We start from the raw sequence: 12,267 nt of genomic DNA, 5'->3' as shown, positions 1-12,267 counted from the left end.
AAGGAAGGAAGGAAGGAAGGAAGGAAGGAAGGAAGGAAGGAAGGAAGGAAGGAAGGAAGGAGGGAGAACCCACCGCAGAGGCCAAGACAAGGAAAGGTACTCTCCAGGTTCCTAAGAAGAGATCCAGCTGAGAAAGTGAAAACACCTCATCTGCAGGAGCTGGGGGGGTCCTAAAAACCACCTGTGCCCCATTTCTGCCACAGCAGGACAGGAGGGTGGTTAACCTAACGCTGGATAGGAGAAAAGTAGCAACAGCCCAGGGACGAGCAGCACTCATGGAAAGCCTGAGAAGGAGGGCACAGAGCTGGGGGTAGGGAACTGCTCATGACTCACACTAGATGGGGACATGTCAGCCACAGACACAGCAAGGACAAAGGCCCGTGGCCACAGGCTACACAGGTGAGCTACACCTCACCAGGAGGGCAGGAGAGATGGACCCCTGCTTCTAGGATGTGTGATGGAGGCTCCACCCACAAACAGATTTCCTTGGAGGGGGTGGGGAGGTGCGTGCTTAACAGTAGGAAGGGGAAAGGGATCGTGAGAGAAACCTCGAAATGGTCTTTTACCCCAAAGACTGCGTTCACCTGAAAGATGCCATTTTAAAGGAGAAAAGAGCCTTGACTGGGCAAGGTGTAGATATACGTGTGCGTGCGGTTTGAGGTCTTGCTGTGTTGTTTTGTGGTTGTGGTTTCCTAAGGAGTGAGAATGGGGGTCCCGTGGCAAGGTGAGGTCAGCTATAGAACGTGGAGGGGGTTATCTTTATTGACAACCATTTCCTATGGCTTTGGGGTTCGGCCCGCAATCTTAGGATTGCAGACTGGAACCCAACAAGATAAGCTTGGGGGAACAGGGCACAATTTCCTGACTAAGGACCTCCAGGAAGACTGGTTTTATTAAAGATGGAAGCCTGGCGCCACCTAGTGACCACTGTGGTGTGAATGCCCCGGGGCCATGGAAACACCCACACCTATTTGCAGCTGAGCCAGAAGAAACAGAGCCTCTGGACCCCATCCCTCACTCTCTGCCCTTCCCTGCTCACGCATGCTCTCTCTCTCAAAATAAATAAACATTAAAAAAAATAATAAAGGTTGAGGGGCGCCTGGGTGGCTCAGTCTGTTGAGCATCTGACTCTTGATTTCAGTCAGGCCATGATCTCACAGTTTGTGAGTTCAAGCCCCGCATAGGGCTCTGCACTGGCAGCACAGAGCCTGCTTGGGATTCTCTCTCCCTCTGCCCCTCCCCTGCTTGCTCTCTATCTCTCTCTCAAAATAAATAAAAAATGAACTTTAAATTAAAAAAAAATAAATAAAGGTTGAGTCTGATTCTCCATCCCTCCAGAGTAAGCTGCACTTAGTGACTTCCTTCTAATGAACAGAATGTGGCAGAAGTGACCTTGGAAGTCTCAGGAGTCAGTCATAAAAGGCATGTGCCTTTCCTTTGCTGTCTCTCCTTCTTGAATGGCCCACTCTGGGGGAAACCAGCTGCCGTGTCGCAAGGCCACGCAAGCGGTCCTATGGAGAGGTCTAGGTGGCGCAGAACGAAGGCCTCCTGGCCCTACCTGTGTGAGACACCTCAGATGCACATTGTCCTGGCCCGGCGACACCTTCAGATGACAGTGACCCTGGCCAGCATCTCGACTGCGATCTCGGGAGAGACCCGTGCCGGAACCTGGTACTGGTTAATTAATTAACCTTTGCTGCATTAAGCTACCAAATTGGGGGCTAACTCGTTATGTGGGAATAAATAACTCAACATGTGTGGGACCCTGAGTGAGTTACTGCACTTACCTTTCTGGGCCTCAATTTCCCCTTCTATAAAATGGGGGATGTTACCCATTAGGAGACCATTCTCCGTAGCTTCTCACGTTTCTACGTGTCCTTTGAGCAAAGGTACTGGCTTTTCAAGAACATCCGTATATCAAACGGCTTTGGAAGACCGATGGCTTCTCCCTCCAGAGTCAGGGGCGGGCAGGCTTTCTGCCCATTATCAAAGATTCAGGCCCCTGAGCTCAGAGTTCTCCTGGAACACAAGCCACCGTGTAGGTGGCTATTACCCGGCCCTCCTTCCTGGCACCCTGTGAGAGTCGGGGCTTGGGCACCAGCGTAGAGAATGGGGACATTCTGGTCACCTTCACTGCTCTGAGTCATGAAGTCCGTCGACTCGGACTCAGGAGCCTCAGGTCTTCTGCCAGCACCCGTGACACTGTGGCAGCCTGCCTGTCGTCTTGTGAGGAAGGGAAAACCTGAGCCAGACCCACCCCCATTCTTGACGGGCCCATTTCTCACAGGGATGTTCTGCGGACTGCAGGCGTCGACCCGGGGAGAGCCTTTGGTATGGTCCCCAGTACGCGGCAGAAGTTATTCCCTAACTGTCAAGACCTACCCGGCCCGTCATCACAGTTGTCACCTTCTTCCTCTTTTAAGACGATCTCCAGGGTGCTGGTGTTGTGGTCATACACCACGCAGTACCTCACGCACTCCAGATCCACAGACTCCGGGAGAAGATACTCGCTCGCCTTCTATAGAAACCACAAGACGGGTGTGTGGGCAGGTGGGTTCGGTTGAGCAAACACCCCCCGCACACCAGCACCAGAGGTCAGACCGTGCCCGTTCCCCTGACTACACCCACAGGCACAGAAGCACCGAGAAGGGACCGGAGAGCTTGCAGGGCTCCAAGCGCCTCCCGCACCCACGTGCCCTGCTGTGAATAGCTGACCACAGCTGAGCGGACCAGAGACAGCGCCCGACCGAAGAAGTGCTGGTCCACTGACCGGCCCGCAGCCCGCTAGGCGGCCTGGCACGCTTGCCATCAAAGTGACCCTGGCCAGGCTGATGACACCCTCTCTGGGGGACGGTCATTGGCAGTGGCGGCCAAATCCAAAATCTGCCACAGAAAGGGCAGTAAGCAGAGAGCTTGGATAAGCAGGTCACAAGCAAGTGACTATAACGGGGCCAACTGTATGCTCGAGTGTAAGCTCTCGGAGAGTGGGAACTTCTGCCTTTTTGTGGTTGCAGATGTACCCTGATTCTAGAACAGTGCCCGGCCTGTGGCTATAAATCCAGTCAGAGAGAGGAAAGGGCAAACAGGAACCAGGATGTCATGAGTAGTCGGGGCTGCTGAGTCGCCAGGGTGGTGGACAACGGACGCAGGAACAATGCCCAGGATGCCAAAGGGTGTTCCAGAGCTCAAGGAGGCCTGGCTGGGCACCGGCTGAGAAGTTAGTCTTCACTCGTTCGTAGTGCTCCCCCAAGGCCCCCACTGCTTAAGGGATCCCGAGCCTGCCTCTGCCCCTTGGGACCTGGTCTGACCGACAAAGATGGCCAGACAGAGGACCTGCCAGTGGAACAGGGCGAGTGTACGTCAACTCTACCTGAAGGCAGTCAGGCAAGGCCTGTGGAGGGACAGACCAGGAAGTTGTCTGGGACTGAAAGGGGAGGAATCACATTTGTCTGGAGGCACCAGGAGAGCGAGCGATTGCTCAGGGGACCAGCAGGGTTTGGACAGCTAATGAGGGGAGGGGGTTTCCGGAGATGGAGAAGACACGAGCAAAGGGGAAGGAGAGGAGAGCCCACGGAGGCCGGAGCAGGCGGGAGAGCAGGAGAGATGTGGCTGGACATTCATGTGCCCTTTCACTTAAGTATTCACTGAGGATGCACTCCGCACGTACCCCGTGTGAGGTTCTGGAATACAGAGGTTCAAAAAGGCAAAGGGAAAGAGCCGTGTCAGCCTGGGAGACTCAGAAAGGCCGTGGAGGGCAGGGAGGTTTGGCGATGGGACCGCAAGGGCGAGGGGAAATTTGCCAGATGGACAAGGGAGGGGGGAATGTTCCAGGCAGAAGGAACAGCTTCCAGGTGTTTCATTTTAGTCAACAAACAAGTGTTGAGTTCATCCCAGATGCCAGGGACCAGACTGAGCATCTGGGACACAGTGATTAGCAAAGCTGGCACATACATCCCTGTGCTCCCAGCAAAAGTTCTGGAAGCAGTGTGCTCAGGGGGCCATGAGAACTGGATTTCCTAGATTAAGAGACTGTTGGTTATGGGCGCCTGGTGGCTCAGTCGGTTAAGTGTCCCTCTTCGGCTCAGGTCATGATCTCACGGCTTGTCATTTCGAACCCCGCGTCAGACTCTGTGGTGACCACTCAGAGCCTGGAGCCTGCTTCAGATTCTGTGTCTCCCTCTCTCTCTGCTCCTCTCTCACTCACACTCTGTCTCTGTCTCTCTCTCAAAAATAAATAAGCATTAAAAAAAAAAAAAGTTTCTGGGGTGCCTGGGTGGCTCAGTTGGTTAAGCATCTGACTTCAGCTCAGGTCACAATCTCGCGGTTTGTGAGTTCGAGCCCCACGTCGGACTCTGTGCTGACAGCTCGGAGCCTGGAGCCTGCTTCCGATTCTGTGTGTGTATCTCTCTGCCCCTCCCCAACTCATGCTCTGTCTCTCTCCAGCTCTTTATTTTTTTTTCAACGTTTATTTATTTTTGGGACAGAGAGAGACAGAGCATGAATGGGGGAGGGGCAGAGAGAGAGGGAGACACAGAATCTGAAACAGGCTCCAGGCTCTGAGCCATCAGCCCAGAGCCTGACGCGGGGCTCGAACTCACGGACCGCGAGATCGTGACCTGGCTGAAGTCGGACACTTAACCGACTGCGCCACCCAGGCGCCCCTCTCCAGCTCTTAAAAATGAATAAATGTTAATAAATAAATAAATAAATAAATGTTAAAAATATTTTTTGATGAAAAAAACTTAAAATTTTTAAATAATAAAAATTTAAAAAAAGACACTGTTGGTTGTCAACACCACTAATTTGATCACCATTGCCGTGAGGAGTGAACATCCAAGGAAGGATTTACTGGCATCTAACACATCCGGCAGGGGTGGGGAGCAACTGATCCCCAGGAAAACCTGAACCAGGGCTCTGCCCTGGGCTCTGAACCTGGGCTCTGAAGCCCAGACCTCCCCCTCAGGTGCTCCTCTCCACTCCCCCTGCACACAGACCTCACCTTCTCCGACAACGTGCTCCTGAGGCCTGTGACACAGCCACCAGTGATGCCCAGACGCCCACCCCCCAAAACTCAACTGCTCAATAGAGGAAGAGGCTGCTTCTCCGATCACAGCTCCGTTTTGCTCTTTTCATCCTAGGCCCATGGCCAATCACTGAGGCCTGGATCTGAATACTAGTTTAGGGCCTATCATCAGACACCCGTGATTTGGGCAGGAAGAGTTCCCCTCAAAAAAGGGTGGGGGTGCTGCAACAGAAAAGGAACAGATATCCACCACATCCACTTTTCGGGGGAAAAGATACTGCCACATTAAAGTGGAAATCCACTTTAGGACACATTCCAATTTCGGCAGTGTTAAAATATGGGGGACTTATGTGCGTCTGAGAACCAAGGAAACGCGGGAGGGCAAGGTCATTGGGGGACCGGGTGAGAGTAGAAGCCTGTGTGCCCAGCGAGGGGGCTGGAGGGGGAGGCCATGAGCACCGAGTTGGGGGCCGTGTGTCCTGCTGGGGCTGCTGGTTAGAAAGTTGGGGAGGGGAGCTGGGAGGCGTCAGCCTGGCTGAGGCCCAGAGGAGGTCTCTTTCAGACCCAGGGAGCTGCCAGAATCAAAAGAATATGCAAATCTGAGAGTGGAGCCATACATCATCCCGAAGGAGCTCTAGACAGGCTGCAGAAGGCAGAGAATATTCTGAAATGGGGACTAAGAGCTAGAGTATGGAGCCAGAGAAGTGACAACCCCAGGAGGAAAAAAAAAAGCAGATACTGATGGGTAGGGGTGGGGAGAGGAGGGTGTTAGGTCGCAAGCTTACCCTGCAGTCAGATGCTCTACTGCTGAGCTACACTCCCAAGCAGTGAGCTTAACCCGGAAAAATGCCCGAGGCAGGGCCCACTCTGGCGAGGTACATGGCACAGGGCCAGAGACGGAGTATACACCCGCAGGGCGGCAGTGGGAAGGGGAGGGGATAGTTTCTCCAGACAAAATTTTACAGGTAAAACTGACAGCTCAGGTAATCGTGGATGGGTAGTCGAAACTGGAAGCCTGGGTGAGATCTCTGAATGAGAAGGTACACGGACAGATCTGAAGGAGACCCAGGACAAACCAGTGGTTGTCTTCACATAGCAGCTGGCGAAAATGAAGCTGAACCAGGCAGACAGAGGAGACACCAGGGAAAGAAGGAACGAACTTGGAAGTCAAGGGTGGAGGATGTGGTCAGGATGACGGAGGACGGAGACGGGTCCTGAGTGAAGGCCCACCCCACATTCTGACTCTGCCGGTATACCTTCTCCACTCGACGGGCTGTAATCACGTGGCTCTCGTCATACTCCCATTTGGAACGCACATCTGGAAAGGAAAAGTATTTTTTTTTTAATGTTTGTTTTTGAGAGAGCACATACGTGCAGGGGAAGGAGAGTGGCAGAGGGAGAGGGGGACAGAGGATCTGAAGCAGGCTCTACACTGTCGGCAGGGAGCCCGATGCCGGGCTCACACCCACAAAACGTGAGATCATGACCTGAGCTGAAGTCGGACACTTAACCAACTGAGCCACCCAGGTGCCCGGAAAGGAAAAAGTCTTTTTTTTTTTTTTTTTAACATTTATTTATTTTTGAGAGAGACAGTGTGCATGCACAAGCAGGAGAGGAGCAGAGAGAGAGAGAGAGAGAGAAAGAGAGAGAGAGAATCTTAAGCAGTCTCTACACTGTCAGTGCACAGCGTGATGCCAGACACGAACTCACGAACCATGAGATCAGGACCTGAGCCAAAATCAAGGGTCAGATGTTCAACCGACTAAGCCACCCAGGCACCCCATGAAAAGTATTCTCTTTAAATGTTTATTTATATTTGAGAGAGACAGACAGACAGAGCTTGAGCCGGGGAGGGGCAGAGGGACAAAGACAGAATCCAAAGCAGGCTCTACGCCGTGGACCTGTGTGTCAGCACAGAGCCCAACGCGGGGCTCGAACACGAGCAGTGAGATCATGATCTGAGCCGAAGTCGGACGCTTAACCGACCGAGCCACCAAGGGGCCCCAGGAAAAGTGTTTTTTAATAACTGTATTTACATATGACCAAACTACTTAGAGTACTTGCACCATCTGCAACGTGTATTTGACAGTGAGGTGACAGGAATTGTAGTTCCTCTATTCCAGGCTGCCTGCATGCCTCTCCTGCCCCATCAGACTCACACTCACACAGCCCCTTAAGCAATGAGACTTGGTATCTTTGATTTAGGGGAAGTTTTCTCTGAGGTCCAAAAAAGTGAGAAGGGGGAAAAATCAAAGCCAGAGTGAGCTCATCCCAAATGCTCCATGGAATTTGAGACCCAAATTCAGACTCTAAAACCTACGAACTGAGGTTCTAAATGTCCCTGCAGAAGGTATGACACTGATGCCTTCAAAGTTGGGAGGAATGCGGAACAGGAACGGAGTCTTATGTATAAATTCTAAGAAGGACTGTTATCCAAAACATCATTTTTTAAGATATTATTTTTTTAGGGGTGCCTGGGTGGCTCAGTCGGTTAAGGGGCCGACTTCGGCTCAGGTCATGATCTCGCGGTCCGTGAGTTCGAGCCCCGCGTCGGGCTCTGTGCTGACAGCTCGGAGCCTGGAGCCTGTTTCAGATTCTGTGTCTCCCTCTCTCTGACCCTTCCCCATTCATGCTCTGTCTCAAAAATAAATAAACATCAAAAAAAATTAAAAAAAAAAAGATATTACTTTTTTAAGTTTATGTATTTTGAGAGAGAGAACACACATGAGCAGGAGAGGGGGAGAGAGACAGAGACAGAAAGAGAATCTAAGCAGGCTCCACACTGTCAGTGCAGAGCCTGACACAGGGCTCAAACTCATGACGTAAGATCGTGACCTGAGCCCAAATCAAGAGTCAGCTGCCTAACCGACTGAGCAACCCAGGTGCCCCTAAAATATCCTTTAAGTAATCTCTACATCCAACATGGGGCTCAAACTCACAAACCCAAGATCATGAGTTGTTTGCTCTATTGACTGAGACAGCCAGGACCCCCCAAGACATGATTCTTAAATTCAACAACAAACAACCCAATTTAAAAATGGGCAAAAGATATGAACAGACACAGCACACCAAAGAAGATGTGCAGGTGGCAAATAAACGTAGAAAAAAATACTCCACATCATGTCAAAGGAATGCAAATTGAAACAGTGAGATACCCCTACACGCCTATTTGTCTATTTGAGTGTCAAAAACCTGGGGCGCCTGGGTGGTTCAGCCGATTAAGCGTCCGACTTTGGCTCAGGTCATGATCTCATGGGTTGTGAGTTCAAGCCCCGCGTTGGGCTCTCGGCTGACAGCTCAGAGCCTGGAGCCTGCTTCAGATTCTGTGTCTCCCTCTCTCTCTGCCCCTCCCCAACTTGTGCTCTGTTTCTCTCTCTGTCTCTCTGTCTCTCTCTCAAAAATAAACATTAAAAAAAAATCCAAAACAGAGACAGCACCAAATGCTGGTGGAAACCAGAACGGTCCTTCACTTTGGAAGACAGTTTGCAGTTTCTAACAAAACTAAACATACTCTCACCAGCTAATGGTGCTCCTTGGTATTTACCCAAATTAGTTAAAAGTTTATAACCACAAATGTTTATAGCAGCTTTTTCATAACTGCCAGAAGTTGAAAGCAAAGATTTCCTTAAATAGGTGAATGGATATAGGGGTATATCCAGACAATAGAACACTATTGAGCATGCGTGCCTGTACGTGTACACACACACACACACACACACACACACACACACACACAGCTATCAAATCTGGAAGAGACATGGAGGAAAGTTAAATGCATGTAGAGGTGAAAGAAGCCAGTCCGAAAAGGCTATATATTGTATGGTTCCAAGTATAGGACATCCCTGAAAACACACAACTGTGTAGACCATGAAAAGATTAGTGGTTGCCAGGGGTCAGTGGGGAGGGAGGGATGAATACACAGAGCACTCAGGATTTCTAGGGCAGTGAAATGCAGGATCCTGTAATGATGCACATATGTAATCCATTTGCCAAAACCCAGAGAATGTACGACACTAAATCTAAACTCTGGGCTTTAGGTGATAACAGAATATCAATGTAGGTTCATCAGTAGTAACACACACACCACTCTGGTGGCGGATGAGGACAGTTGGAGAGGCTGTGTTTAGGTGGGGAACGGGGAATTTAGGAAATCTCTACTTTTTAAAATGTTTACTTGAGGCGCGCCTGGGTGGCTCAGTCGATTGGGAGTCTGACTTCGGCTCAGGTCTTGATCTAATGGCTCATGAGTTCAAGCCCCGCATTGGGCTCTGTGCTGACAGCTCAGAACATGGAGCCTGCTTCAGATTCTGTGTCTGCCTCTCTCTCTGCCCCTCCCCTGCTCATGCTCTCTCTCTCTCTCTCAAAAATAAAGATTAAATATATATATATACATATATATATATATATTTAAAAAAAGATTTGCAAGACCTTAAAAATAAAATGTTCGAGAGAGCACATGCACATGAGAGGCAAAGAGAGAGGGAGAGAAAGAATCTGAAGCAGGCTCCGCCCTGCCAGCGCACAGCCCTACTGGGTGCGATCCCACAAACTGTGAGATCAGCACATGAGCTGCAGTCGGGAGTTGGACGCTTAACTGACTGAGCCCCCCAGGCACCCCAAGAAATCTCTACTTTCTGCCCAATTTTGCTATGAACTTAAAACTACTCTAAAAGTATTTCTTTAAAAAGACATAAGAGGGGGAGGTTTCTGGGTGAGTCAGTCGGTTGAGCGTCTGACTCTTGATTTTGTCTCCAGTCACGATCCCAGGGTTGTGGGTTTGAGCCCCGTGTTGGGCTCTGAGCTGAGCCAAGCCTGGACCTGCTTGGGATTCTCTGGCTCTCCCTCTGCCCCTCTCCCCACCTTGTGCGCACCCGCTCTAAAATTAAAAAAAAAAAAAAAAGAAAAGAAAAGAAAAGAAAAGGACATAAGAAAGCACAAACCAAAAAACACAGGTAAACCTAATTATATTAAGAACTTCTATCTTTTTTCATCAAAATACAACATTAAGAAGGTGAAAGGGCAAGCCACAGAGTGACAAAAAAGATCTGTGATACAAATAACAAAAGACTTGTAGCCAGAGTTTATAAAGAGCTTGTGAGTCCATGAGTGAAGACATAAAACAAAACATCTCAGACATGTGACCATATCTTTATTTTAAATAAAGGCCACATCCCTAGGCTGACCCCAGCCTCCCTTAAAGCACCTTCCTGAGAAAACTCAAAGTTACCAAAAGAACTTTCTGTTTGCCCAGCCAACACCTGAAGGTAGGGCCCCTGTCTCCCAGCCTCTGGGGAAGGGTAGGAATCTAACTTTGATAAGCTCCAGTCAGCAAACCCAGATGGATTTCACAGGGATCACACCCCCTCCGCTTCTTGTAATTTTTCACTTTCCCCAGTCCCCTGAGCCCCACATTCCCTCTCCCTCTCCACCGGCCTCCCTCACTCCCTTAAATCACCCAGTGACCTCTGTGCAATCCAAAGCAGAGTTCAGTTCACACTGGACTCCTTCCTATTGCAACAGTATATTATTGATTAAAATCTGTCCTTGCCTCTTTAACTAGGGTCTGGCTTTGTTTACCTGTGGTGCTGTGCAAGCAACAAAAATGAATCAAGTACATGTAGCTAATGTAACATTACCAGGGAATTTTGTGTTTTGTTTTTTTTTTAGAGAGAATGCACGGGAGCGGGAAAGAGGAGCAGAGGGAAAGAGAAAATCTTAAGCAGGCTCCACATCCAGTGCAGAACCCACCGCGGGGCTTGATCCCAGGACTGTGAGATCACGACCTGAGCCCAAATCAAGAGTCGGACGCTCAAAAGACTGAGCCACACAGGCGTCCCAGGAATGAATCTTAACAATATAAACTTGGGCAAAAGAAGCCAGATACACGGTCTGTATGGTTTAAAAACAAGCAAAACTAAGCAGAGTAAACTGTAAGCTCATTTCACTCATTAATATAGATGTGAAAATCAGAAATCACAATAAGCCAAATCTAACAGCGTGCACATGCTATGTGATGATGGAGTAGGAACTATGTAATACTAGAAAATCACATTATTAAAGGGGCCCCTGGGTGGTGCAGTCAGTTAAGCGTCTGACTTTAGCTCGGGTCATGATCTCGTGGTTCGTGGGTCCCAGCCCCATGTTGGGCTCTGTGCTGACAGCTCAGAGCCTAGAGCCTGCTTCAGATTCTGTGTCTCCCTCTCTCTCTCTGCCCCTTGGCTGCTCACACTCTGTCTCTCTCTCTCTCTCTCAAAAATAAATAAATATTTTTTTAATATTTTAATTGAAAAAATATTGTAATATTGTGACCAATCACTGTGGAAAAATAAATGCTATTTTCCCACTATGCAGCTTTATAACAAACATACCCCTGAGCCTTATCCCACAGTCTGGTTTCAATGTTTCCAGTTTGCAAACTGTCTTTTCTGTGTGTATACAATAAATGTTTACTCGTTATTACTTCAGTGATTCACTGGTTTTGCTTTGGCTGTTTGGAACTTTGGCAACAAAAGTTTCAATTCATGTCATGAAAAAAGTCTGTAGTAAAACTTCTTTAACCTGTTGGGGAAAATTACTAAATAGCTACAGCAAATATCATAGCAAATTGGTAAAGGCAGAAAAAAGACAAAACGCTCAGTCACGGTCCCTTGTAACACCAAACGGGAGAGCCAAGGGCACAGCAATGCAGTGAGATAAGGGGGGGAAAAAAAGTAAAATGTATAAGAATTTAAAAGGAAGAAATCAAACTGCCATTATACATAGATAAATATGGTGGTCTACATAGAAAATCCAACACAGGGGCGCCTACATAGAAAATCCAACACAGGGACGCCTGGGTGGCTCAGGCTCAGTCGGCTAAGCCTCTGACTCTTGGTTTCGGCTCAGGTCACGGTCTTGGGATTTAAGTTCAAGACCCATGTCCGGCTCTGCACTGACAGCGTGGAGCCTGCTTAGGATTCTCTCTCTCTCCCCCTCTCTCTGCGCCCCTCCTCTTTCTCTCTCTCTCAAAATAAACTTAAAAAGAAAGAAAATCTAACAGAACCGCAAATAATTAGGATTAACAGGATAGCACATCAAGATTGCTAGATACAACATAGACGCACACATGCATATATATAAAACAATGGGCTGTAAAAGCCGGGGTGGGGGGTGGTGGTAGATAACATTTCAAAAGAGAAAAGACTTGTGGAAATACCTAATGATCCAAGGGTCTACCAGAACTCACAAATCAGTAACAGAGACTA

The 12,267-nt window shown here is 49.1% G+C and overlaps 1 protein-coding gene across 5 annotated transcripts in view; it reads right to left on the bottom strand.

Moving 5' to 3' along the window:
• Positions 1-12,267, bottom strand: part of STYXL1 (serine/threonine/tyrosine interacting like 1) — a 91,870-nt gene that overhangs the window by 38,329 nt on the left and 41,274 nt on the right. For all 5 annotated transcript variants that reach the window (XM_040456095.1, XM_040456099.1, XM_040456098.1 and 2 more), the window contains 2 exons: positions 6,280-6,341; positions 2,383-2,518 (listed from right to left, as the gene is read on the bottom strand). In XM_040456095.1, the coding sequence (XP_040312029.1) occupies positions 2,383-2,518; positions 6,280-6,341 (198 nt within the window). The remainder of the gene's footprint in view (positions 1-2,382; positions 2,519-6,279; positions 6,342-12,267) is intronic.

The sequence above is a fragment of the Herpailurus yagouaroundi genome, unplaced genomic scaffold, assembly GCF_014898765.1.
Source record: "Herpailurus yagouaroundi ecotype Mexico unplaced genomic scaffold, PumYag 216, whole genome shotgun sequence".
In the NCBI taxonomy this organism is placed as follows: Eukaryota; Metazoa; Chordata; class Mammalia; order Carnivora; family Felidae; genus Herpailurus; species Herpailurus yagouaroundi.
Note: the sequence above shows the minus strand (reverse complement) of the source record. Positions and strands in the feature narration are given on the sequence as shown.